At 35.4% G+C, this 27,500-nt stretch overlaps 1 protein-coding gene across 1 annotated transcript in view; it reads right to left on the reverse strand.

Annotated features, from left to right (window-relative positions):
* Nucleotides 1-27,500, reverse strand: part of LOC135206696 (MAM and LDL-receptor class A domain-containing protein 2-like) — a 267,118-nt gene that overhangs the window by 161,034 nt on the left and 78,584 nt on the right. Inside the window, exons 2-3 of the mRNA XM_064238119.1 lie at nt 26,562-26,726; nt 26,069-26,233 (exon numbers count right to left, since the gene is read on the reverse strand). Of these exons, the coding sequence (XP_064094189.1) occupies nt 26,069-26,233; nt 26,562-26,726 (330 nt within the window). The remainder of the gene's footprint in view (nt 1-26,068; nt 26,234-26,561; nt 26,727-27,500) is intronic.

Raw genomic sequence — 27,500 nt, forward strand, 5'->3', positions numbered from 1 at the left:
TAAGTTCGATTCTACCTTTTTGGGGGGTATTGTGTTCAGATATAAAATCAATGTAGCTAGCGCGCCAATTATGTCAACAGAAATGAAAATCACTTCTATGGAACCGTTCATTTGACAGCCAATTTTTTCTCTAAACCCATTTTATTTCCATAATTCAACACCTGAAGTTACGTAAATTCAGAAACCGTGCAACAATATAAACTTTTTCTCGTCAATCTAGATGAAACAGGACCAGCTGAAATTTTTCAAAGAATACAGAAGAGGAGACTATAGAAACGCCATGGAATTTACATAACTGCTATGGATTTTGCAATGGAATCTTGTAAGCAGCAGACCACGACATTCGAAAAAATATGACTATTAACTAGACACAGAAAAGGATTCACGCACTAATCTATGCACCGTGATTGAGTCGTTTGAATATTGCAGGATTTTCTTTGTTACAACTGAATCACCGACGGTAGTTAATTTCCCTCCAGAAAGAGGAGGTAAAACTGAACTTGAATTTCAAATATATAACAGTTTTTAGGATCATTATTTTTAGGAGTTTCATTAAGAACGCTGATTACAACATGGAAAGATACGGTCGGTTGGAGGCCGTACCCTGGATTACAGATAAGACCTGGATTACTGATGAAAAAGTGATAGAAGTAAAGAAGATTTCATTTCCACACTTCTACTTCAAAACAAAGACTCTGGAATTAACAAAACTGTATGATCTGCGTAACAGACATACAGTTTTGTTCCAAAACAGGACTTACCAATATTGAAAGGTCCTTCGTTCTGAATCTGAATAGCTTTATTCGTTTAATCATTTCATTCCCAAGACCAGTCAAAATCTTGTTCGAGATAGCATGATAACTGTCAACAGACGGCTACCATTCTTATTCGACTGGTATTCAGATTCATTTTGATGCCAGCATGAGATTAATATCCACACAGGAATAGCTAAATATCCTGTGATGTAAATGATTATGAATATAAATGCATATATCTATAATTTTCACTCATAAAGGAATAGAAAAATAATCTATGATATAAATTATCATGAATATAAATACTTCTTTTCTCTCTCTCTCTCTCTCTCTCTCCTCTCTCTCTCCCTCTCTCTCTCTCTCTATCTCTCTCTCTCTCTCTCTGTCTCTCGTCTCTCTCTCTCTCTCTCTCTCTCTCTCTCTATATATATATATATATATTATATATAATATATATGTATTTAGATTAATATATATATATATATATATTAGATATACATACATATATATATATATATATATATATATATATTATATATATCTATAATATATCTATAATGTTCATGATATCAACCAATAATTATATATATATATATATATATATATATATATATATATATATATATATATATATTTATATATATACATGCATGGATCATCTCTCCTGATACACAATACAAAGAAAATACCGTTATTACAAAAAACAAACTTTCACGAGAGAGATCTGACATCTCATTTTGAGAATGTGTTGAATGTCACTGACGACTCCGGTGCTCCTCGGAGTATGAAACTGAGAACCACAACATTTCAAACGTAAACCAGACGAATATCAATCACTATATATTTCAATACTATAGCGACTCTTTCTGTACAATTCTTGATTCGAAGATGAAGCTGTATTTTTATATTACTTTAGCGTTCTGCTGAAAGAACAGTTCAAGCATGGACACCTTAAGAGTTTAATTCGAGTGCAAATTTGTCTTTAATTGGTGAGTGGTAATTTCCCAGGATAATAATAAGTAACCCGACGTGCATAATTAATCTAAAATAAGGTTGATCATAAGCCGCAGTTAGCCTCTTGCTACATAATTCACCTTCAGAAAAGTGGAAAAAAATATAATAAAAACTATAAATGAAAAGTTGTAAAACTTATAAAGAGAAATTAGTGAAACAAGATTTGTGAAAATGGAAAGAAATCCAACTTTAATGAGAACTGAACCATTCTAAAAAATCGAGGATTTAATTATTTTGTCCAGTTTACTTCCCTTCGATTTAGAAGCGTAGGGCAAAAGTGTTCCAATATATGAAAAAAAAAACTATAAATGAAAAAGTCTTCATGTCAACAAACCGCCATTTGCAATAAACCTATCGATAGAGTTCCATTCCATAAAAAACCAACAGCGAAAGCATTTTGTCCATCTCGGCCTCAAAGACCGATGAAAGGTTATACATGAAAAAAAAAATCACACAAACAGAAAAAACGATAACATTTTACTCTGCTTCCCTGTATTTATTTTCTGGCTTGCTACCTATCGCTCGGGAATGGTATACAAAAGACCCTCCCAATTCTGAATATTTTGCCACCTGAGATCTGGATGTGATTGAGCGTCACGCCAGTTTACTTTGTGAATGTATTTGTATTTGTATGTGTGTGTGTGTGTGTGTTAGTGGGTGTGTAAACATTTCTTTGTATGGAAAATAATTCGAGCATGTACCAAACTACATTATATGTATCGAATGGTTCATGTATTTACACAGAATTCTCACCAATACGGCGTTGCCTCATTATAAACCTGTCCTTCATTGTAGTTTTGTCAGCACTCTTGTGTTTAGTGGAACAATATTCATTCCCGTTTCATTAGTTTAACATTCTTAAGTACATTTTAGTTTAACTTCGCCCCTTCTTCTAAACTTCAACTTACCTAATAACACACTCTTTTCACCACTCGAAACTAAAATTCTGCCCATAAAACCAAAACACCCGAAAATACTCAATTATTCCATCTATGTTTACTTTTGCCACATTGTAGTTGATGAACTCATGAAAACAGAACGTCAGTACTAAACCAACTGGCCAGTAAGGAAGGATTTTAGACTCGGTGGTTCAGGAGTTAACTGCTAGCATGTAGATGCCAGCTGTAGATTTAAGCTCTACACTGTAGATTTAATGTTTTCAGATACAATGGCCAAGACCACTGCAAGTCTACAGTCCTGCTAAAAGAGAAGGGTTGATATATTTTTTACTTTTTATGCGTTTATACATGGCTCATTCAAAGTTTTGGTTAAGTGTGTACTATAATTTCTTAAATTGATATAACTCAACACGCATGAACAAGACGTTGGAAAAATATATTAGGAATTTGTTAATGGAATAAAATAAGAATTATGAAATACTACTTTAGGTGAAAGCGGGTCAAAACCTTCCTTGGGAAGGGGGATATGACCTGATATTTATTCATCATGATTTATTCAGCAATACAACAACAACACCTGCAACATCGTTTTAGTTTCGACAGCATATTTCTCTTCTACTCAGAACCAGACAATAATCCATTTCGGATTCCGTGTATCCTGATTATAGAAGCTACCAAATAGTCCATTTACCACTGAGCGAACGCGACCCTAAATTCTCTCTAATGGGTAATTATCCATAATGTTATCCCAGTAATTATCCATAATGTTATCCCATTAAGTTATTGAATATACCGCTTAATCAGCCGGATAATAACCATTCCATCGCCTGTTTCACCGTGAATTAGCGAGTCTTCGCAAGTAAAGATTTATTCAATTTTAATTTTTTCAATTGCCTAGCTTTTTCTTTACATAGTCTCACGTGAGCCTACAGTTTGCTTTCTTTAAATTAAATGAAATGCAGTTTTTTATGAAATAAAAAAATACGTGTCCAAATTCCGAGTATCTGTTGTATTACCGAATTTTTTCTACTCTTTTACAGTAGACTCAGTTTTTTTTAATTAAAGAACGATTGCACCCGGAAATGGAATCAACAAAATTGTATTATTTAAATTGGAGAGTATTTGTTACATTTGCAAAGTTTTCAGCCTGTTACCATGGCCGGATTTTGAATTACCCTCCGGTGGGAAAAAAATCTGCATTTCCACAATTTCGGCGGAATACGAGAGGATGAGAAAAAAAGGCAATCCTTGCACGGTATTGGCGAATTTCCTGGTCTGTGATTCATTTCTCTTTGTTTCAGGAGGGAGGGCCAATATTTCGCAAATTCTATTAGAGTTGTGGTAGTGTGCTTAATTAGAGAGTTTTGCGCGGGGGAACTTTGGTTTCATTTAATAACATTTCAGTCGGTGGTAGGTGGGATGGGGGGGTTGGGAAAGAATCGAGTTGAACTCTAATACAATGGAAATGAAGAAACTCGGTTATTTAAAACACCGATTCGGGGTGGCTCTCTCGACCAATACTGATTGCTGTTGAGACTGAGCAAATTATAACTCTCATCAATGGGTTTCCCTTGTCGTCTCTCATAAATCATATATATTTTTATTAGGTAATGTCGTCTTGACATTTTCTTATGGTAAGAAAGTAACTTCTCTCTCCATCTGAGGTGACCAAGTAGCAAGTACACCACTAGCAGCAATGAAAACCATCCTTCTTTTCTTCACATGCGTGAGAGAGAGAGAGAGAGAGAGAGAGAGAGAGAGAGAGAGAGAGAGAGAGAGAGAGAGAGAGAGAGAGAGAGAGAGAAATTTGAAATGCAAGTTCATATTTCTCCTCTGACTCTTTCTTTAATTACATTTTTCTTATGTAACTTAAGTGTCAGATTTCCTTCTAAAGTTTCTTTACTTAGTAGGTGACATTAATAGAAGAGATAAAAGAAGCAAGAAAAGCCGTCACCTCTCTCTCTCTCTCTCTCTCTCTCTCTCTCTCTCTCTCTCTCTCTCTCTCTCTCTGGTCTCTCTTCTCTCTCTCTCTTCTCTTTCTTCTTTCTTCTTCTTCTTCTTCTTCTTCTTCTTCTTCTTCTTCTTCTTCTTGTGGAGAGTGTGACTATCTTCCAACTGATACAGTTGTTGTTGATGAAGAGCAGTTGACCTTACTTCAAAACGACCTCTGTAGTTTCCATTCTATTTTCACTCAATCGCAAATGTCTGTTATCTAGAAAATCATTCAGTATCAAAAAGAGAACAGCAACAAACAGCTTATATCCACTGTGCATACCATACATTTATTTAACTTCTAAAAGTGTCATAACCCAATTTTGAATAACATCGTACTCTATTAGAGTATCATTAGGGCGTATGCCATAGCTGTACTATGTTCAAGTTCTCTGAAGCTTTGCATTTTTACTTATTGTATTTTTTACAATGTCGATTACTGTTTTTTTGGAAACCTGAATTATATATATTTTCCTAACTTACTTTTTGACTTACTGGAGAATTGTGAATGTAGCATTAATTTCCTAAGAACTTATAGTTTGGCAGAATCTTAGTATTCGTACGTGCTATCATTCCTTCTTCACTTTTCTTATATATGCTCAGGTACAATATGTCTTATAACATAGTATATATGTGTATATGTCTGTCAGTATGTATTTATGTGTGTATGAGTGTCAGAATTTAGTTAACAAATAAAGGATCAAAAGAATTGTATCTAATAATGGACGAGAGACAGAAAAACGCAGAAGTCAAGAAAGCTATTTCGACTTTAGGCCTCACTGTTATCAGACCAAAAAGTTATACCTTCTCCTTTTTATGACGGGGAAACAATGGCGATTATTAGAACCTAAAAGTTTTTAAATGGCCTCGTTTTCCCTCGTTTTCCTCGTCAAGGTTCCTAAAGTAACTTTTCCTCGACCGATTTTTTCCCCTTTTCCCTTTTCGTGTCGCTTTTCTGAGATAATGTGATGACAGTGTTATTTTATGTTTGAACTAAAATGACTACGGAAAGGATAAAGAATGATGCTTTGTATGCAGAAAAACAAAAAAACAAATCACATTTTCGTTTAAATTCTTAAACAATGCTACGCAATGAAAAAAAAAACACAAATGGCAGTTCTGATGGATATTATTAGTTTAGAAAGTGACGTAAGCATAATCTGACGGCAATACCACATATCCAGTTTCACTCACTTTGTGCGAAAAGGCATAATATAAAAAACAAGACAGGAAATGCCAATGAAATAGGATCAGTAAACAGTGCAATTCCTATTGATTCAGTTTCATATATATACTGACATTCCTAATAATCCATGAATTCTAATTTCACAGTTACAAACTAAACTAAACAAAATGTGAATACCAGTGACTGTGAGAAATATTAAATATCTAGGTATGCAAAGGCAATGCATAATTACAGAAGTTTCAGAGAAAGGGAAAGGAAATTGAAAAGAAAGCTATTATTATAAAATACGAAGTATCATCGATAAAATGTCGAGAAAACGAACTGCTTGCCAGTGAGGTTATCATGAAAGATTCACAAACCTCCAGATAAGATCACAAAAGTGAAAAAGAGCAAATAAAGGCTAACTGTAACAGTTGCATGAAATCGAGTCAATTAATAAAAGGTGGAAAGCTGCGGACATGCATTGATCGAAACACTAGTGGCATTTTATGTGGAATCTGAACAGAAAAAAAGGTGAATTTACAAGCTATAAATTATAACTGAGTACTTACTTTTAGAATTATGAGACCAGTTGGTGGAGTGACGGTTCTAGCACTAATTTAAACTTGTCGAAATACTCACATACACATTCTACTAGTAATGGCAGAGATTCAAAGGCATTTCCACCAATGGATCATTAATATTTCTTCTGCCCTGCCCGTAAACCTACCAGGTATATATTATATATATATATAATATATATAATATATATATCATATATAATATATATATATATATATATATATATACACTCTATGTGTTTGCGTGTTTATACACATATATAATATATGTATAGTATAACATCACGACTGTGAAATATTTTTCTGTTAAAACAGAATTTCATTTCATAAAAGGAGCCCATAAAAACGCCAAAAATGTAGAAAATTGCATACTATATTACGGAGAACAACTGTCTCCCTCTTAAGACAGGTAATGAGTGAAATAAGGGTTACCGAATTTCTGTAACCCTTATCTCATTCAGAAAAGCGGTATTTATGCCAAGAGACCCAGAGGTCAGCTGTTACGTCACTCCAGTTGACAATTTCTCCTTAATCTTCTTAATCACTGCCTGGAGTAAGATTTTATCTATGATATCTGAGTCGCAAGCTCCTTTTGAGAGGTTCATCGTATCTTTTTGTTTAATTAAATAGAGTGACGTAACGGCTGACCTCTGGATCGCTTGGTACAAATACTGCTTCTCTGTAATTCTTATCTCATTCATTACCTGCCTGAAGAGGGAGGCAGTTGTACTGAACTTTCTAGATTTTGCCGTTCTTATAGGCTCTATTATTATTATTATTATTATTATTATTATATTATATAACAAAATAACCACACACGTATATAAAACATACATACATACAGACATATATATATATATATTATATATATATATATATATATAGATATCTATATATATATATATATATTAATATATATATATGATATATATATATATATAGATATATATATATATATCTATATATATATATTATTATCTATATATATATATATATATATATATTATAAGATATCTATATATATATATAATATATATATATATATGTGAGTGTGGCGTGTGTATGTTCATATGTACATATATAAGTATATACATATTTACATATGTATATATATATGTATGTGTGTGTGTTCGCACACATATAAACTTGAGTTTACGAATGCCAAAAACAGACCGAGAAGAGCAACAATACCTCATACAAGTCTATTACGCGATAGCCGGCGAAATAACGGAAGAGGCAAAACCGCTTCACCTCCCTCCGGTAAGAGAAGAGAAAATGGAGAAAAGGAAGCAGGATCATAAACGAAGGAGGAGGAACATTTCCAAATCCACGAAATCATAAACCAGAACTTCTGCAAATGGTAAAGATGACCGTAAAACGTCCGTGCACTCCCACAAAGCATCATCTTCCCTGTGTATGTATGTATGTATGTATGTATGTATGTATGTATGTATGTATGTATGTATGTATGTGAGTGTATGTTGAGTCTCTCCCAAAACCGTATCCCATTCCAATGTGGAAAAAAAAGGAAAGAAAATGTTGACAAAAGAATTTTCTTCCATGACGTTTAGCGGCGTTCGCTCCCAAGAATTTATGCCTTCCCGATTTCTTTCTTGGCCTTGCAACAACTTCGTCTCGCATGCAAAAGATTATGAAGTGAGATCTGTACTTCAAAGCAAATGACTAATGAGAAACAGTCGGGTTTTCAGGGCGGAAACAAAGTTTTTCTTAATCGTTTGCCATGAAATGCAAGGAACTTTTTGAACTGATTTCCACGTCAAATTTATGAATTACACTTTTCTTTTCCGCACACTGCTTTACTAAAGCCTAGCTAATTTGTATATACGTATATATAAATTTGTATATACGTGTATATATATATATATATATATATATATATATATATATATATATATATATATATATATGTACGTGTGTGCGTGTGTACGTGTTATATAAAACAAAAAGTTACAAGAAAGATAAGCATCACTGAAGACTAACTGGTAATTGACATCGTGGTCCTTTTATGCCATTATAATGTATTCAAAGCAAATATTCCCCTCTTTAAACTAGACTACTCCCAACTCTGCTATTCATATTGTTGGTGTACCACATTACAGTTCGCAAGAACGTCACTTTCCTGGCCACATTTCCATTTTCATAGGTTCCGCTCTTGGCAGTAAACGCATGACTAACTGAAATATGGTAAGGCGTGACCGTAGACTTATATATCACGTATACTATATTTCACGACAGACTTCCGAAAACCAGATGTTCCGAATCTTTTAATCTAACTTTTGCGTGAATCTCCTGCCCTGTTTGAAGCCATTTTCCGTGAATTCTTAACACAGTAGATACTGATTTTTCTTCACAAAGACGGCCCCCCTACAATTTACAGCTGATTAGCCTTTTGCAATGGGAGACAGACGAAAAATTCGTTGGCTTACATTCGTTTAGAAGTATAATATTATAATTATAACAATAATTACTATAAATTGACATAAGAGAGAAAGAGATTCAACAAAGAATCCACAAATATAGCAATACCTATCGTAAATGAACCCGGATAGAGACAGATACACAGACTAGAAACACAACTACAGCAAAGATTTACTTTGATAAATGGATCTGTACAAAGGAAGAGGGAGAGAGAATTTTACAACGCCACAAATGATGTACGAAAACATGTTAAATTACTAAGTCGAAGCATGATATTCAAGGCAAATAAAGATCTTAATAAGAGAAAATATTTACAAAACAAATTACAATTTCAAAAAATGGTTATAACTTTCATTCAATCTTCTGTTCCTATTTAATATTGATGAGTTAGCTAAATTCTGCTTACACAATTATATTTTTATATTTGCTACTCATATCAGAACGTTTCTAAGATTCAGTGTTTTATATACTAATCGCTATGAACGAAAGGGAAATGGCTCGTACAGAGCAAATCTATTATAGAATGGTTATAGAGCTTCTTAAGATTTCAGAAAATTCTAGGGTCCAAGACAAGGTGTAGTAAAGTTAGACTTCTCTATTGCACCACCTTTGCAATACAGCTGATGAAGAAAGTATAGATAAGGAAAACAATTACATATGCAATATCAAAGCTAACTTTTCATGAGGAATTCAAAAGTTTTTATTTTGTACTGAGCCGACTATGCTTTTCATCCAGAAAAATTCTGGGCCATTTATTGTTTATCCTTGACAACGCTGGCCTTTTAAAATGGAGACAGAGAGAGAGAGCGACAGAGAGAGAGACAGAGACAGAGACCGAAAGAGAGAGCGATAGAAACTGGCCTAGGTAATAACCATGCCAAAGGAGAAATTGCGCCCTGTCCGATATGGTTAGCTATGAAATTTACTGGCCGACTATATGATATGAAACATGGAGTTAATTTGCGGGGTCAGCTCTGTTGAATCCTCACACTTTCATATTTACAACTCACATTCCATCATCCTCAACACCACCGCACGAGAGAGAGAGAGAGAGAGAGAGAGAGAGAGAGAGAGAGAGAGAGAGAGCGGACCGTACCTTACACCCGGAATCAATGGAACCCTGAAATAAGCTGCCAAGGGCGATATATGACCGCTGTTTGTTCGTGAATATAAACACGAGAGAATTGGATATGTGGTGGGAAGAGGACGCCGGTGATAACGCCGCAAAAAAAAAAAAAAAAAAAAAAAGATTGGAAGCGAATAATATAAAGACAAATTCATTTTTTAAATTTTTCTTTAAACATGACATTCCTATCACAAACTTTGTAAATATATAAAGATTAATTCCAACTCAATTCCATTTTGTTTTAGAAATTGACAGTTCTTATCGTGAACTTTGTGAATATTTATTACGGTTAGAAATTATTCAAAACTTTTTTAATTAAAAGAGAAAACGATGTATTAAAGTTATTTCGTGTCCCCACATATGCAACACCATTCATATTAAAATGATGTCTGTGTGTGTGTGTGTGTGTGCGCGCGCGCTCGTGTGTGTCTGTGTGTGTGTGTGTGCTTATTTCCAGATGAGTCCATATTGAAAAATGCAAATAAAAAAATAAATACATTTACCAGATGTTTGTTCCCTTCACGTTTTTACAATAAGATAAAGTCTGATTTCAACAAGTAAATAAATAAAAACACTTTTTAAAAAATCACAGGCCTCACCTTTAACCTGAATTGCAGTTTACACTGGAAAACCATAAACGTATAATTTCACTCACAATTATGCATTCACGAACTCCATATGATTTATCACTGCCCAGATATGAAGCAGCGCCCCATACAGCGCCAGACCAGGAATAGGAATGTGCATTCATTTGCAAGAACGACAATCATCGTAAAGAAAACAAGAAAAAAAAAGTCAAAACAACAAAAACCCATAATCGATATTTGTGAGCCGACAACTCTCTTTCTCTTCCGTTTCGCGTTGTTTCTCTCTTCATGTAAACCAAAACACACACACACACACACACACACACACACACACAGAGAGAGAGAGAGACGAGAGAGAGAGAGAGAATACCACCTTTTAGAGAGAGAGAGAGAGAGAGAGAGAGAGAGAGAGAGAGAGAGAGAGAGAGAGAGAGAATACCACCTTTTAGAGAGAGAGAGAGAGAGAGAGAGAGAGAATACCACCTTTTAGAGAGAGAGAGAGAGAGAATACCACCTTTAGAGAGAGAGAGAGAGTACCAGTTTTTTAAAGAGAAAAGGAGAGAAGAGTACCATCTTTGAGGAGAGAGAGAGAGAGGAGAGAGAGAGTACCTACTTTTTCTTTGAGGAAGCGAATCCCACCTTTAGAGAGAGATAGAGAGAGTAGAGAGAGAGAGAGAGAGAATCCCCCCACCTTTTAGGGAGAGAGAGAGAGAGAGGAGAGAGAGAGAGAGAATACCACCTTTTAGAGAGAGAGAGAGGAGTACCAGTTTTTAAAGAGAAAGAGAGAGAGAGAGTACCATCTTTGAGAGAGAGAGAGAGAGAGAGAGAGAGAGAGAGAGAGAGAGAGAGAGAGAGTACCACTTTTTAAAGAGGAAGAGAATACCACCTTTTAGAGAGAGAGAGAGAGAGAGAGAGAGAGAGAGAGAGAGAGAGAGAGAGAGAGAGAGAGTACCACTTTTTAAAGAGAAAGAGAGAGAGAATACCACCTTTCAGAGAGAGAGAGAGAATACCTTTTAGAGAGAGAGAGAAAGGGAGAGAGAGTACCACTCTTTAAATAGAAAGAGAGACAGAACACCACCTCTTAGAGAAGAGAGAGAGAGAGAGAGAGAGAGAGAGAATGCCACCTTTAACACTCTCCACAAATTCCAAAGTTCACGCCCTTCACGTTAACTCATGTCCAAATGACGATAAGTGGAGGAGACGTTTTTCATACATTAGATAGATTAATTTTCAATAATGCCCATACTTCTCCCGAATCCCAAATATCAGTTCCACCTGAGAGAAATGAAATCCTGGCTTCACTGCCAAAAAATAATAATAAAATAAAAATTATTAAAAAGCTCTGTGAAAAAAAACCCATAATTGTAAAATAATGCAGGAATGAAAATGAACAAACATCTTATATATCCCGGCTGTCTGTGGCATCTTAAACGTAATTTTAAGGAACATATGACCTGAACAGAATTTCAGTCTATCCGGCCCTCATGGGGAACGCTAGGTGTTTGCTTCTCATTAGAGAGCTGTACCAACGTTCAAACTTATATATTAAAAATGAGCCTGTGACCATATAGTTGTTACTGATACGCACACTTAGTATTATGTATTGCATGTTTTCTCGGCACTTAGCAGGATGTTAAACGTATGAGAAATTTAAATTTCTCCAATTTTTGCCTTTCTTCTCACCCTGGTTTTGCATTTGACAAAGCCTTTCACACAATTTCATCTCGATTTTTAAAATATATTCCTAATCACTGTTAAGAACGACTTTAAGGTGTGGCTCAGTTTTCTCATCTATCGTCAGTTAACTTTGCACGCATTGCTTACTTTAAAAATAAACCTGAAAATATGCAAGGCATGCTCATCATACTACAGAGAGTTGTTATTGAAGCCACAAGTAATTCGTCGGTTTCTTTTCCGGATCTATCGCAACATCGTTATTCATGTGTTATATTTAAGTGACTAATGGATAGATAGTGTTAGTGATACGGCTGGTAACCAGAAACTGAAAAATATTAGTTTGGTAATGTTATGTATTTATCAGTCATCAAAAAGAAGGGATAAAGTCTGATTATCAATGAAAATATTCAAGAGGTTGTATACAGTGGTAGACACTGATTGGGAATGATAGCGAATAAGAGAAATTTTAGGTTATATACAGACAGGAATTGCGGATTTTCTACCTTTACAGTTTCTATCTGTATTGAAAATGAGAACAGATTTCAGGTGTTAAACACTAAGGAACTGCAGAATCAACAATGAAAATAAGAAAGGAAAACTGCTGCCATTATACAGAGAAGAAATGTTGAGTTAAACGCTGATTAACAATTAAAACAAGAAAGAGAGATAACAGGCCACGTAGAGAAATAGAAGTAAGATGAAAGGAGAAAGGAAGAGAGGGAGAGAGTGAGAGATGACGAGGAGAGCTTAACTCTAAAACGTTTCACACAGAGAGCAGAAGCAACACATGGAGCTGAGTGATAGATATCCTCAAGGTCTTATGGTAATTCTATGCCCGTTATTCCAGTTGCCCTCGGTCAGAATTCCTAATGACATATGAGAACGCCTTATGTAAAGCGGATACGGATGGGTTACAGGATATGATTTGATTCAAGAGGGAAGTTATGTTGTATAGTTCACGGAACTTCAAATAACTTCAAGTCATCATTATTCTTTTCAGGCAGCAAATAAAAAAATAATGGTTAATTCCGTTGACAATTATACTGACATTGATTCGTATGGTTACGGTCTCGTATAAAGTGGATGGAAAAATGTCATTTTATTGGTGTATACTGCTCAAAAACATTCTATTGTGCACACAAATTGTGAATGAAAAAAGGATAATACTTTTGAAAACCAGTGGGGAAAGAAATATGAGCAAGAAAAAGTCAATGAAAGATTAATTATACGCCTATATCATATCTTGACTAATTAAAACATTTGTATTATAGATTGACCATGAAAGAAAGATCATAATTGTTTGTTGACGATAGCAACTCAAACGGGATCCTACGACCGAAGACCCTCATCGATCTCAGGTGACAGAGGACACCAAGCCTCGAAGGACGTACAATAATAATGTTATGTGAGACTGATATAGGCGATAAAGGTGTTAGATATAGGACATTTAGTGGGAAAGTTAGAAACCTAAGAAAATACACTACTTAGCGTACATGGACCCGTTGACAGATCGGGACAGAAATGATAGACATACAAATTGGAAAGTACTGATGTCATTATAAGGCATGGATGGTGGTATAGATGTAAGGTCATTGGTTTTAATTAGAAATTTTGGAAATAAATGCCTTGTAAAAAATGGCATACGGGCATGACTAACTTACTTTGTATAAATAGACTTACGTATTTGAGAAGTTAGAGAACGCATTTTCAGTCCTGGGGCCTCTAGATCGTGAAGAAAGGTTGATAATCTATACATGAGTGTTTATGTATGTGCCTATGTGTGTTTGTTATGTCAAACCTGTCTGGGAATCTGATACAATTTCATGAAGGCTGGAATTAAGGACACGTGGATACTAACGTTTCATGTTTAAGAAATCTTCTTACGATTAACAATGGTTTCCCTAATCAATACAATAAAAATAAGATACCCCAAAAATAAATATATTCTATTTATTTTTCAAGTATATTCTTTCCCTGCTTTTTCGAAAGCATAATATCCAACAAACGTTGCCAAGGGCAACTTGCGAATTATATGATAATCTCCGGACCACGTTTCATTCTATTTTCTTCGTGGACATGTAATCTGTATTCGATGAAATTACATGGCAAGGAGCCGAGCCTTATGCCTCGGAACACACGCTTTTAGTGACTTTCTTTTCTTTTATGGACTCTTAGACTTCGCTACCCGGCGTCCTCGGGCAATATTCGCAGCTTTCACAAAATAGATTCCGAAATTTTCACAATACGTGGCTTCGCAGACGATGGTTTTACGACCGCGCGAGTGGCCACGTTTCCCAAATAGGGTAGATAATACAAAAGTGAGCCTTTAAGGTACCTTTGGCCGAGAGCTACTTTCAGACGAATCGTAATCCCGCGTTCCATTTCAGTCAGGTTTGCATTTCGTTCGGTTTCTTCTTCTTCTTCTTCTTTTCTTCTTCTTCTTCTTCTTCTTCTTCTTCTCTCTCCTCCTCCTCCTCCTCCTCCTCCTCCTCCTCCTCCTCCTCCTCCACATTGAAATATTATTAGGGCAAGGGCAAGCATTAAATGGCCGGAAATGATATTAGAGCACAGGCAGGCATTTAATGTTTAAGAGGGAGTTTTAACGACGACGTTTGTAAATATCACTATCTTGGCGGCGCAGCTGTCTTGGCGCTTTTTCCTTTTTCATTTCATAGGGGCTTTGTCATAATTCGAGTCACTTGTCTCTTTCTGTTCTTGTTTATTGTGCTTTTTATTCGATGGTTTTATCTGGAGTCTTGACCGCACGTAGCGAGGAGGAAGGAAAATGACGAAATTTACGCCTAATGGATTTCACAGAACTATCTCTTGGAAGAAGAGTAAAAGTTTTTTTTTTTTTTTTTTTTTTTTTTTTTTTTTTTTAATAAAAAGGGTAGCAAGAGATCCTGAGCTTGACACAAGAAGGAATGGAAACTCCTCCAAAATTTACAATTCACTGCTTACTCACTTCCAGTAATCACTGTGAGATCTTTGGAAAGGAGACAACCTGGATAACTTTCCTTGATAGGCTTTCATCCTCTGAGGGAATCATGTTCCACATACCGTTTTCATACCGCTAAAATCACTGCTCCAATAAAGCTTTGCCAATGGGTTTTACTTTGGTTTCCTTTGTATTATATATTTCAAGTTGATACTACTCATTCCTGGTTTTCGAAAATCACAGCGAGATCTCGAAGTATGTTTAGGAAAATTATTTTTTTAGACATCACTAACAATTACGAATCAAAAGCATTTTGTCTTTAAAATTTAGAAAGTATCTCTAATGGAAAGAGGACTCATTTCGTTATTTATATTTATAACAGCAGGTAAGCTGGTATTACGTTTGTAATAGTATTTTATCTGTCAAAAACAGATCGCTATCTGGTATGCTTGAAACTGGTTAAGTGGATATAAAACGCAATGGTTCAGTTAATGCGCTAGGCCATCAAAGAGCAAGTATTCCTCGCCATTATTGCAATATAAAGCCAGCCATTAAAACACCTTTCAAATATACTGAATTGATTCCCTCCCACCACAGCCAGAGTCCTGTGATCTTAATAGTTTTATTACGGTATCTATTTAAAAATATACCCACCCTTTTCCTCATACAGCTGGGTCTTTATTAACTTCAGATTTACAATTTTTTGTGCGCTTTACTCACGTTTACAAAAACTAATACATAAGTTACGTTCTTCCTCATAAAATGATTAATGCATATTTTAATAATTATGTCATAAAATGTTTCCTGTCACATATACTCATTCTCCGTTCGAACCCCGCCCTATCTCTTCCTCTTAAATCTGTCTAGAAATATCAACTTGAAATAGAAGCACCGCCTCTGACTAGGGTCGATGAAGAATTGCAAAATCGGAGGATTGCATCGCCCTTTCTCTCTCTCTCTCTCTCTCTCTCTCTCTCTCTCTCTCTCTCTCTCTCTCTCTCTCTCTCTCTCTCTCTCTCTCTCTGACATTCCGCCTGCCTACAAGGTACTTCTCTGCAGAGCTGGAGGTCAATTTATTGCAGCTTAATTCCAATATCATTTATCTCTTGTAAGTATCTGATAATGATAAGAGACTGACAAGAAATGTAAAATGAATTTAAAAACCTAAATCAACAAGTCTTTCTTTTTTCACTCCTCTCATTTCTCTTTCATGTCAATAAACATTTTTCAGGAAGTTATTCATTCCCTTTGATTAACTTCAATCACGTTCAGTGTGAACTCCCATTAATTGTACAATTTTATGTTATGATGTGTATACCATTTCTACCAAGCACACGAATACCGAACGTATATTTGTCAGCAAACAGAAAAGAATTAGCATTCTTTTTATTACCCCTTTACTTTATCATTCTAAGTTGCCTTTTTTGAAAAGCCAAATCAATAAAACAAACAGATAAAATAACATTTGGTAATGTAAGAGGAAGAAAACTTCAATATAAGGAGGTTCAAAATATAAACAGTTTACTCCTAAGAACCAATTCGTTCTTTCCTCATTTATTTTATAAATTCTCCATCGTCAAAAAGGTTGCAAATATGAATGAGTGTTTAGAAAAGCACCATTTATCCTCAGTCTATGCCTTAGCCATTTGCAGTTTACTGCAGTTTCTAATACAGAATGCATTGTAAATTCCATGACCATAAAATTTAGAAAAACAAAACCCGTAAATATAATGAGAATTTTGTTTATAAGTACGGTTTAATTTAAATTAACTTAAAACCAAAAAAAGACATCTTTAGATTGAGTTGCAGAAACCATCAAACACCAATTCGAAGACATTTTATTTGCAAATCTTTCAAAATTAGCCATTGTTAGTTCTTGTTCCGTAGCAAATAATTTACGGGAGGCTCATGTTCAATATTTCGTTCAAAGTTCTTCGTGTCTATACATCGAAACTAATTAGACATCCGGTTTTAATAAATAATGATTTTTTTAGGTGAAACTCCCCTACTTTTTAATGACTCTCGTACCTTCAATAAGGGTTTAAAACTTTTAAATGAGGTCACTGATTAAGAAGAAGCTCTGTTAACTCTCGTAACGCAAGATACGAAAAATTCATTAAACAAAACCTTCATTAGTCGATATTTCTATGGTACCTAAGTTTTTGTCAACGAATATTGGTGTCATTTATTTCAATAATTTGGATTCAAGTTTTATGTTTAAGATATAGAAATAAAATACTATCAATTTTAAGAATGAATCATTGGAGATCAGTGCTTCAGTAGAATAAAAAAAACAATCTCATCATTTTACCGGAAAAATGGAATAAGTAACCAGTTTTTTCTCTTCCAAAGATGAACACAACTGATTTGGTAACCTGTGGTTTTCATTTGACTATATAATGCAATTAGGTAGTGAAACTCTTGTGAATTAAGGCAAAAAATAATTAGACTTCCTATCGTACAAAAATATCATAGTATATTCCGTGATTCCCAGTGTAAGAAACAATAAAAATAAAGTATGATGATGTATAAGCCCTGATTTTAACGATTTAATAAAAACTTATATTCGTCTTCAGCAATATAATAGCGTTTTTTAAAGTGAAGATCAATCACTATTCGTAATAAAATCCTAAAGCTTTCCTGGAAGTTTCTCATACATTTCACTCAAAATCTTGTAATCTCAGAGTCACTTGGAAACAAGATTAAGTCAAGTTGTTAAAGCCGTCTTACGAATTCCCACGAAACAAATAACCTTTAGGAGCTTGGGAACAGATCTAAAGAGCGCAGTCAGTTGCTTCTTAAAAATTAAATCGCATTTCTTCGTCTCGCTAACCTCCGGTGGTGTATTCAATTCCTTTCTTATTTGCAGATGAATGCTTAATCCGCACATAAAACGAATAACATCCTGGTAAAGAAAACGGGAACTCTCGTCCACAACAAACGTTCGAGGCCAAGGTCGCCTATCCAATTAGAGCGAAAGCCATTTTCCCCTTCTATTACAGGTAGCAACTTCGTTCGTTTCATTCTCTTCCAGAACGTGGGGATTATTCTGTCATCTTTATAACAGAGGCTTGTCAGTACATTTACTTTCATTCATTTTTCTCCTAATTTGATAAATGAATTTTGATAAATTTACAGTAAGCCTGTGGTCCAATCTATAATTTGAATTTATTACCATTTTTTTTATACTTTCCAGCTACCTGACCATACCCTACTCAAGATGTTACATTAGTAATCAGATAATTAATATATAATGTCCAAAGGAATCTAGATAGTTATAAAAGAAAATCTAAATTTAGCGGAAATTATCTGCTAAATATTTACCTAGTGCTAAGTATTTAGCCAGTCTTCAAATCTTTTACTCCTTAGATTAGGCAGCAAAGGAATAACTTCACGAGGATTTCAGTAACATGTGCAGAGATTTCAAGACTGAAATACAATGACAAGAACAAGTAATGTAGAAAATGCACGTATGTGTGCGTTTGCTGTGTGTGAACATCGACTACAAAAGTTGTTGGATTTAATTGTCCGCTGGGTACACGTGGAGAAAACGGACGTAAGGTCTTATAATGTTTTTAAAGTTTTTTTAATTATCTTTACAGGGAATTTCGAGTTGAATGGGTTAAAGAAAGACTGAAGTAAAGTTTATTAGTTGAAAAATAGAACCTAAAATATCAAAGTAGACTCGGTATACTCTGATAAGCGAAGGAAAATAATGGATGAAAACAGGTACGGCAAAAATTAAGAAGAGTAACACTATGAAGTGCTAGATTAGGGGTAGCAAAAGTGTTGGATTAAGAATCTATTTTCCACGTTTATAAAAGGTAGCAACTTCATTTCCTTTTCTTCCAGACAATGGGACATATGCACAGAGATAAGTTTATTTAGTTGTCGTCATACTTTCCTAATATTATATACATATTATTTACAGTTTGTCTCTGGGACCTTGTGATAATTAAGAAATTCTCATTTTTTATAACATTTTTTTTATAACTTGTTCCATCTCTGCAGTTATCTAACCATACCCAACTGAAGATTTCATATCAGTAATAGACAACGAATATGGCAATACATGCTAAAAATCTATGTTAGTAAAAAAAATAAATTTGGGAAAAAAAATTTGCCCAAACTTTACCTAACCTTAATATCTTTTAAACCTCGTAGTGACACTGGAAAGCAAAGGAATAACTAACACGAGGGTTATAAAAACGTGCCATACAGAGATTTTAAGAACAGGCAATGTAGAGATTATACGCAAGTTGATTTTGTTGTATATGAACATCGATTACAAATTTTACGACAAAGGAAATGTTTGCACAAGGATATGAAGTTGGGTGTGTGATTGGTAGGTCTGTCAAACGGGAGCTGTATTGTTTGCACACCTGTCGACATTTATACTGAAGTGAAAAGGGAAGCTTGAATGATCAAGGGGAAAAAAACCTTGTTGGAATTAATTGTCTTCTGGGTACACGTAGAGAAAGCTGATGAAAGGATGAACATTTTTTATTGATGAACATTTTTTAATAGAGTTTTTTAGTGCATTACCTTTAAATGGGATTTAAAGCTAAGTAGGTGAATGAGATAAAAAACAATTTCGATAAGTTAAAATATATAAATTATTAAATAAAGTAGACTGGATATCCTTCGGGTAAAGTGCATGATAAAAAAGGGAAAATAATGAATGACAATCGCTATTTGCAAAAATGTGTAGAGGAACACTTTGAAAGTGCAAGACTGAATTAGTAAGCAAAAATGTTAAATCCAAAGAACCTTAATAATCAGACGGGAAAAGTATGCGCACACACACACATATATATATATATATATATATATATATATATATATATATATAGTATGCATGTATACACACACACACACACACACACACACACACACACACACATATATATATATATATATATATATATATATATATATATATATATATATATATACAGAGAGAGAGAGAGAGAGAGAGAGAGAGAGAGAGAGAGAGAGAGAGAATAAAATAGGATTCCGCTATCAAATATCCGGTTTCAAAATATTGGAGACAATAGCAGTGTGTAAAACCATGCTCTGTCAGAGAGTTTTAGAAATTATTCAAATTGATAGTTTGATAGTATAAATAAATAATCAAGTGAGTATGGTTACTGGAATGCAGTAAAAAACGCAACAGAAAAAGGTTCATGAGTGACTTAGAGTAAAAATGAAGGTGATAAATTCTGCGGGTAAAAATGTGATCATGTTTATTATAACTTATGTTTTAGGAAGATCATCTTTCTTTAACCAACTTTGCTATTTAGTCTGGGAGGTAATTTCATCAGCTACGGCATTTATCACTTCTTTCATCATACTCCCACAAGACATTAGTACTTTTTTCATCATCCTATATATTGCTCATCAAAAGTGTATTCAATGTTGCGTTCCTTTATCAATTATTTGATAATCATGGCTATTTAACTTTTATTTCTAACGATATTGCTTCTCTTCTCCTATTTATTCTCTTTGAAGTTTTCTCTTACATTCGCAAGGTAAACCAAGCCGTTTCATCTGAGGAATCCCACGACCCAATCTACTGACTCACTATTCTCTTTCCCCTGGTGCCTGAGAAAGTCCCTCCCTCTCTCTCCTCCTTCGAGCCTCATTTCTCCGATAATATATCCACTTCCCCCTTTTCCTTCCTCCTTTTATTATCACAGTTACTGCCCCTATCGTCTCATCATTCACGTGCGCCCTTTGGTCCTTCGCCTCTGCATTTGTCATCATAACTTTCTTCACCATTCAGTCAGACTCACGCCTTCACACGTCTGTTCCGTTTTTCTCTTCTTATGCCTTTGCCTTGTTTCCCAACTGCCTCCATTCTTCCCCGTCCCAACTTCCTCCACTTCTATCATATAATCGATGCCCACTTCTCCTCCTCCTCCTCCTCCACCGCCACTTCATTTTCCCGCTTTCAATGCGCCATCTTTTTTCTACAAACAAATGACCTTCACCTTCTCCCATTCCAGTCCATTTTCCCACCTCCCCCTTCTTCCACCCTCTTCCTTCTGCCGCCCTTCACTCTCGGCTTTGCTTTCACTTCTTGGCCTTCGCTGACTCCTGCTTTTACCATTGATCGTACGGAGACAACCGTGACAGAATAATGTGACGGAAAAATAACACCGGGAGATGCATAAGCACTTGGGGCAACAAAGCCAAACATTTCTGCTCCCTTCGGAGGCCTTTTCATACCGGAAAATAAATGGAAAAACTTTTGGGCCCCCTGCAAATATAACCCTAATCGCTGCTTTAAACTTGAGACGTAAACTTGCATATCACGGCCATCTTTCTGGGAGGAAACTCCCCTTTTTGGCCCCAGACACTTTGCTCAAGCAAAAACCGTCATCTATCAAGACAGCTTTCTTTCCAGACCTCCCAGGGAACAGATTTTCTAAAGAGAGTTGGATAAGTTGCTCAGGATGTGTACATTCCGCTTCCCGTGGCTCCGATGGAACTCAGAGTTTTAAGAATGCGCAAGCTATTCGGATATAGTATGCGTCTGCTTGTATCTCTCTCTCTTCTCTCTCTCTCTCTCTCTCTCTCTCTCTCTCTCTCTCTCTTGTTTTCCTTTCCTTTATCTACCTCTACTCGTACCGAGCGCCTTGAGAAGTTTTTATCAATGACTATAATCAATAAAGAATTTTTTTATATTTTTACCAAATCGTTTAACTACTGATGATGACTTAACTCTCTCTCTCTCTCTCTCTCTCTCTCTCTCTCTCTCTCTCTCTCTCTCTCTCTCTCTCTCGTTTTCTCATCCTTAATCTTCTTCCATTTATCTCGAATACCTTAAGAGGCCTTTATGATTCAACTGTAATTGTATCATTCAATTATAATTATTAAAGTATTCTTTACTCTTTTCATGAAATCTTTTAACTATCTCTGTGGACTTATCCAACGGTGAATTACTTGCATTGGAAACTGTGTTGAACTGAAACAGATAAACGAATATGCATAGTATAGATGCATAAGTTCGAGTGAGTTTGAAGAGTTCCTTACAAACGTCCGGAGAAGACAAATAAATAACTTACAACCGGCGAGTAATTAAGACGGATTAACGAAGGCAAAACATAAAAATCCACAATAGATAATATTCGCAACAGGATATCACGATTACTGATTGAGGCGCAGCGATTCATCTCAAAAGGGAAAAAGGTAAGCCATGTTGAACTGCATGAAATTTATCAACCAGGACTACTCTCATCACCCCCCCCCCCCCCCCGCAAACCAATCTTTCTTTTATTAAATGCTAATTAAACACGACCGTACACATAATGATGATAGCATTAAAGGAAATTTATGGCCCGGGGAACGAAAGGATTCATATTCCCATACTAATTAAGGAGAGCTGTGAAGTAATTGGATTATGTGCCCATGCATTAAGTAGGAGAGGTCTAACGGGGCTCTGAGTTCGGTTTCGAATGCTTTTAGTTGCCGTGCGCGCCATTTTTCATGCGGCGAATTATGGAATTGACTTTCCCGAAGTATATGACTATACAAAGTCTGCTAATATATCATTGAGAGTTGGCACTGTGAAGTTTGTAAAGAAACGTAAAACGTTCTGACAGAGAGAGAGAGAGAGAGAGAGAGAGAGAAACGTGTTCTAAGAGGCGGACAGACAGAGAGAGAGAGAGACGAGAGAGGCGGAGAGAGAGAGAGAGAGAGACCTTACCTTACAGACCTTACATCTTGTTCGGGTTGCCCCAGGTCCCTCAGTTTGAGGCACCTCTAATGTCTACCAGAGAGAGAGAGAGAGAGAGAGAAGAGAGAAAGAGAGAGAGAGAGAGAGAGAGAGAGAGAAAGACTACTAATGTAATATTGAGTTGCGCTACGAAATCTGTAAAAAATGTAAAATGTGCTGGCAGAGAGAGAGAGAGAGAGAGAGAGAGAGAGAGAGAGAGAGAGAGAGAGACTACTAATGTAATATTGAGTTTGCGCTACGAAATCTGTAAAAAACGTAAAATGTGCTGACAGAGAGAGAGAGAGAGAGAGAGAGAGAGAGAGAGAGAGAGAGAGAGAGAGAAGTTTTCTAGCAGACAAACAGACAGAGGGAGAGACGGTAGAGACAAAATTGTTCTAAGAGGCAGATAGATAGACAGACAGACAGACGAGAGAGAGAGAGAGAGAGAGAGAGAGTTGACAGGGGTGCACAAAACAACGACAGTCCGGCTGAGAAAAAGAAAAAAAGCCAGTTCCAGGAATTTAAAACAAAAGACGACGTGTTATTTGCAACTGGTGGAGAATAGCGTGAGAGACAGGTAAATGCAAAAGAAACGAAAAAGAGGAGGAGGAGGCGGAGGAGGAAGGAGGAGGAAGGAGGGGAAAAAAGGAAGATAAAAAGGGAAAATAGGGAAAAGGGACAAATAAGACCCATGTCATCATCGCCCAAAGCGTTGCCAAGGCAGCACCACACCAAGATCTTGCAAGAATAATGGAAGGAATCCTCTTCAATAATGAGAAAATTCCTTGCAAAATATGGCTGGAGCTTTATAAAATAGGCAGATTGCAGGAGGGAGGGAGTTGGTGTTTTCCTTCCCTCAGATTTTTTTTTTTAAGGATCAATTTTATTTCTTTGTTATACATCTTTGTGTGCATGACAATACGACGATCTTCAAAAAACAATCACCCTTCAAGTTATAACTAAGTTTGTTCTGAATGCTCTTGTAGTATACAAATTTATTCAAAAGTGTTTCATTGTATAATACACGGACATCCATTTCAGTGCGATGCCTTGTGAACTGGTACACCAACGAGCTATCAGAATTTGGAGGTAGGCCTAATCGCTAAAGGAAAACAACCCTTTAATTTTAACTAAATGCATTCCTATTTCAATGGGAGTTCCACTATCGCCAAGTGTAAAGTTTAATAATCGCCTACATGTTGACAATGCGACTGTTATCCAAGAAGCCGAAACATCTAGTCACTTCAACACAATAGCTTCAAGAGTAAAATGGTTCAACTTCAAAATCAATGAGATTTTAGCGATTTTTCATTCCTAAGGTGTAAAGCTTATACAAAATCACCTTGACATTTATTCCATATTGAATCAAACGACGGTATGTGTTTATGTCACCCTGAGAACTTAACCTTTTCCTAAATTTTAAATGGGCATGTGTTTAATATTCAAGGATCTAAAACAGGAATTATTTTGATATTCCTTTGAATAATACATAGTGAAAAAAAAATATATAGTATTTACCTAATAAAAAAGATTAAATGGGAGCTCATCAGTGCTAGTGTCATGAAAAAGTATAAAGAGGACATTTAACGAACGTCCAGCAGATGCTAAGTATATTTGTTCATCAGATTGTCTATTGCAATATCAGTTATACAGATCATATAAACCTATTCTTGTTCTTTTTAAATGTTTATGGAAATATCTTGGAAATCATAGTTATGAAATGTAAGACGTAAAATGTTCATCAGTTAGCAGACTGTTCTCAAGGGATTTCTAAGCTTAATGGATGGCTCAGAGAAATTTCTTCCAGCAAGAAAAGGTCACAATGCCAGCCTCGCTCCAAGAGCCACTTTAGTTTAGTCCATAAGGGGAAAAACAAAGGTCCACTTAAGAGTAGACCGGGGAAAAAATAATAGTACACTGACTGTATTACATCACACAACCGCATACAACGAGAAATGTACAAACTAAGAGCAAAAATAACGACGACCGTTAACCTCAGAGGACTATCAAGCCCGAGGTAAAAAAAAGGGAGATACTTCTTAGCTTCGAAATAACTCGCTCCAGCTTTCAAATATTTCTCCACACTCTCCTTCCAGACCTAAAAGCACTTCATGAACTCTTTCTCCCCAGGATGCTCTTTCGCTGCTATCATCTTGATTTCGTGCTCATCCTTGAAATGGGTTCCTTCCATATCACTTTCCTTTTTATGGAAAGTGAAAAGAAAAAATCTCAAATAAAAGAGCATGGCGAGTGCAGCGATTTTTTCTATTTTTTAACCTACTTACTTTATATATATTACTATTGCCGTGAATAAATACGAACATTTCCGAGCAGCGTAGCCAGAGACGTGATGAACACAATTATGTCGCATTTCATGATCATTTACTAAAAATCAATCAAGAGGTTGACGATATATGATCCACAAGACTCGCTGTGGTTATAAATTAGGTGCTGAGGTACAGCTGTGAAATAGTGACTGTGTGAATGACTAAGGTCTGGGTAAATGAAACATTACAAAGGAGCAGACGTGTGAAATAACCGTTCCTCTTTAAGAGATAACATGACAGGTGACTGTGGCAAAATGCTACGTAGTTTACCACTGAAGCTGAATAGCAGGGTTTTGAGGGAGAGAGAAGCCAAGATATATGAGAGAAGAAATCATAAGGAGCGAGCAGTTTGGATTTACGCGCGAAAGTGTGTACGTGTCTGTGGATTTGAGGATTTGCACAGACACCGTAAAGATGTAAAATGTGAGTATATGAAAATGTGGTAATAAGGTTACTGTAGGTGACAAAATGGATCTGAATGTCTCGAGGAGGTCTGGTCATAGGTGAGAATAGAAAACCTTAGGTTGCTGAAAGAATGTATGATTCGGAAGTTCACGAAGGAGGGATAAGATGGAGCCCTGGAAAGTGTAGTTAGATGGAATAAAAAAGTATTGTAACAAAAGGCTCTTAGTACCCACGAAGCAATAAAGCACGTGAAGGCAAGAAGTAAATTGCGATAAAACACAATTAACTAAAATATGGCTGACAGATCGAGCGGCAACAAAAGTATCCGACAAATAGTTTATAAATATTAGTGCAAATATTCTCCTCCGCTTGTTTGCACTTAAATGACAACGCGTATATTTATAGCATCTAAATCTAATACTTCTATTGTCTTTGCTACTCACCAAATATTGTCCCCAGAGTATGATCAGCCTTGGGGCCTGTTCCTACAGCGAAACTGGCGGAAGGACCCCGGTTTCTCGTCCAGTCGAATTCGTCATGTTCGCCGTTTGACCATCCGCAGATCGAGCTGCTCTCGAAATCACAAAAATATTCCACGTCTGTCGGGGCTACGGAAGAAATCCAAACTCACCATTTTGTTTACATGGAAGGAAGTCATCAGTTAGAGCTGACGGTAAAGCACGACGCAACTGATGTCAAATTAAAGCTAATATTTATAGAGTTGATGTCAAATTAAAGCTGATATTTATAGAAAGTCATTTCTTCTGTTCTAATGATCACAGTATCGTAGGTCCACAGCATTCAATTAAATATGGAGCGATGAAGAAGGATTCCCATGCCGATAAAGAACTATTTATTTACGGAAATACGTAAGTTTTTCGGTTAAATACCAATGAAATGTTAAAATGTCCAACTCTTTATTTTCAACATCCATACCTTTGCATTCAGGTATGGTGTCATTCCACCCAAATCCGTCACACGTCAGCGCAGACGACCCTTCAAGAACGTAGCCGGGGTTACAAATGAACTGAACAAGAGCTTCGTTGTATAGGTAAACAGCCTCTCCATTAGGAATGGAGCTGTAGTAGTCACAGCCAGTTGCTGGAAAGAAAAAGATAAATGAGTTGAGTATAGAATGAAAGCAATTAAAATAATGACTCATATACGTGAGGGATGCCATGGTGTTATGTGGAAACAGATGGAATACACTGCTGTAATGTGCTGAACTAGACTTGTTAAAGACGAGATTTTGTACTAAAAATTATATGTATTAATATTCTTTAAAATTCGACTGGAAAAGAGATCTTGCTTTGCTACATATATGTATACGAGAGTGCACACAAATATGACCACACACATACGTGCTGAAGTGATTATAATCATGCATTTATATATATATATATATATATATATATATATATATATATATATGGTATTGTATATATATATATATATATACTATATATGTATATATATATATATATATAATATATACATATATATATATATGTGTGTGATGTGTGATGATGTGTGTGTGTGTGTGTGTGTGTGTGTGTGTATGTATGTATATATTACTAAATATTAATAATATTATATATATATATATATAATATAAATATACTATGTTTTTTTATTTAAAAACAAAAGGTGATAATAATAATATTTCAGATTTTACAGGATTCATAATATTCCGATTATTATATATATATATATCATATTTATATATATATCTATCTATATATTATATTATATAATATATATGTAATAAAGCTTTGTGTGTGTGTGTTGTGTTGTTGTGTTGTGTGGTGTGTGTATATATTAATATATACTATTATATATATATATCTTTATTATTATATATATTATATATATAAT

This window comes from Macrobrachium nipponense, chromosome 31 (genome assembly GCF_015104395.2).
Source record: "Macrobrachium nipponense isolate FS-2020 chromosome 31, ASM1510439v2, whole genome shotgun sequence".
Lineage (NCBI taxonomy): Eukaryota > Metazoa > Arthropoda > Malacostraca > Decapoda > Palaemonidae > Macrobrachium > Macrobrachium nipponense.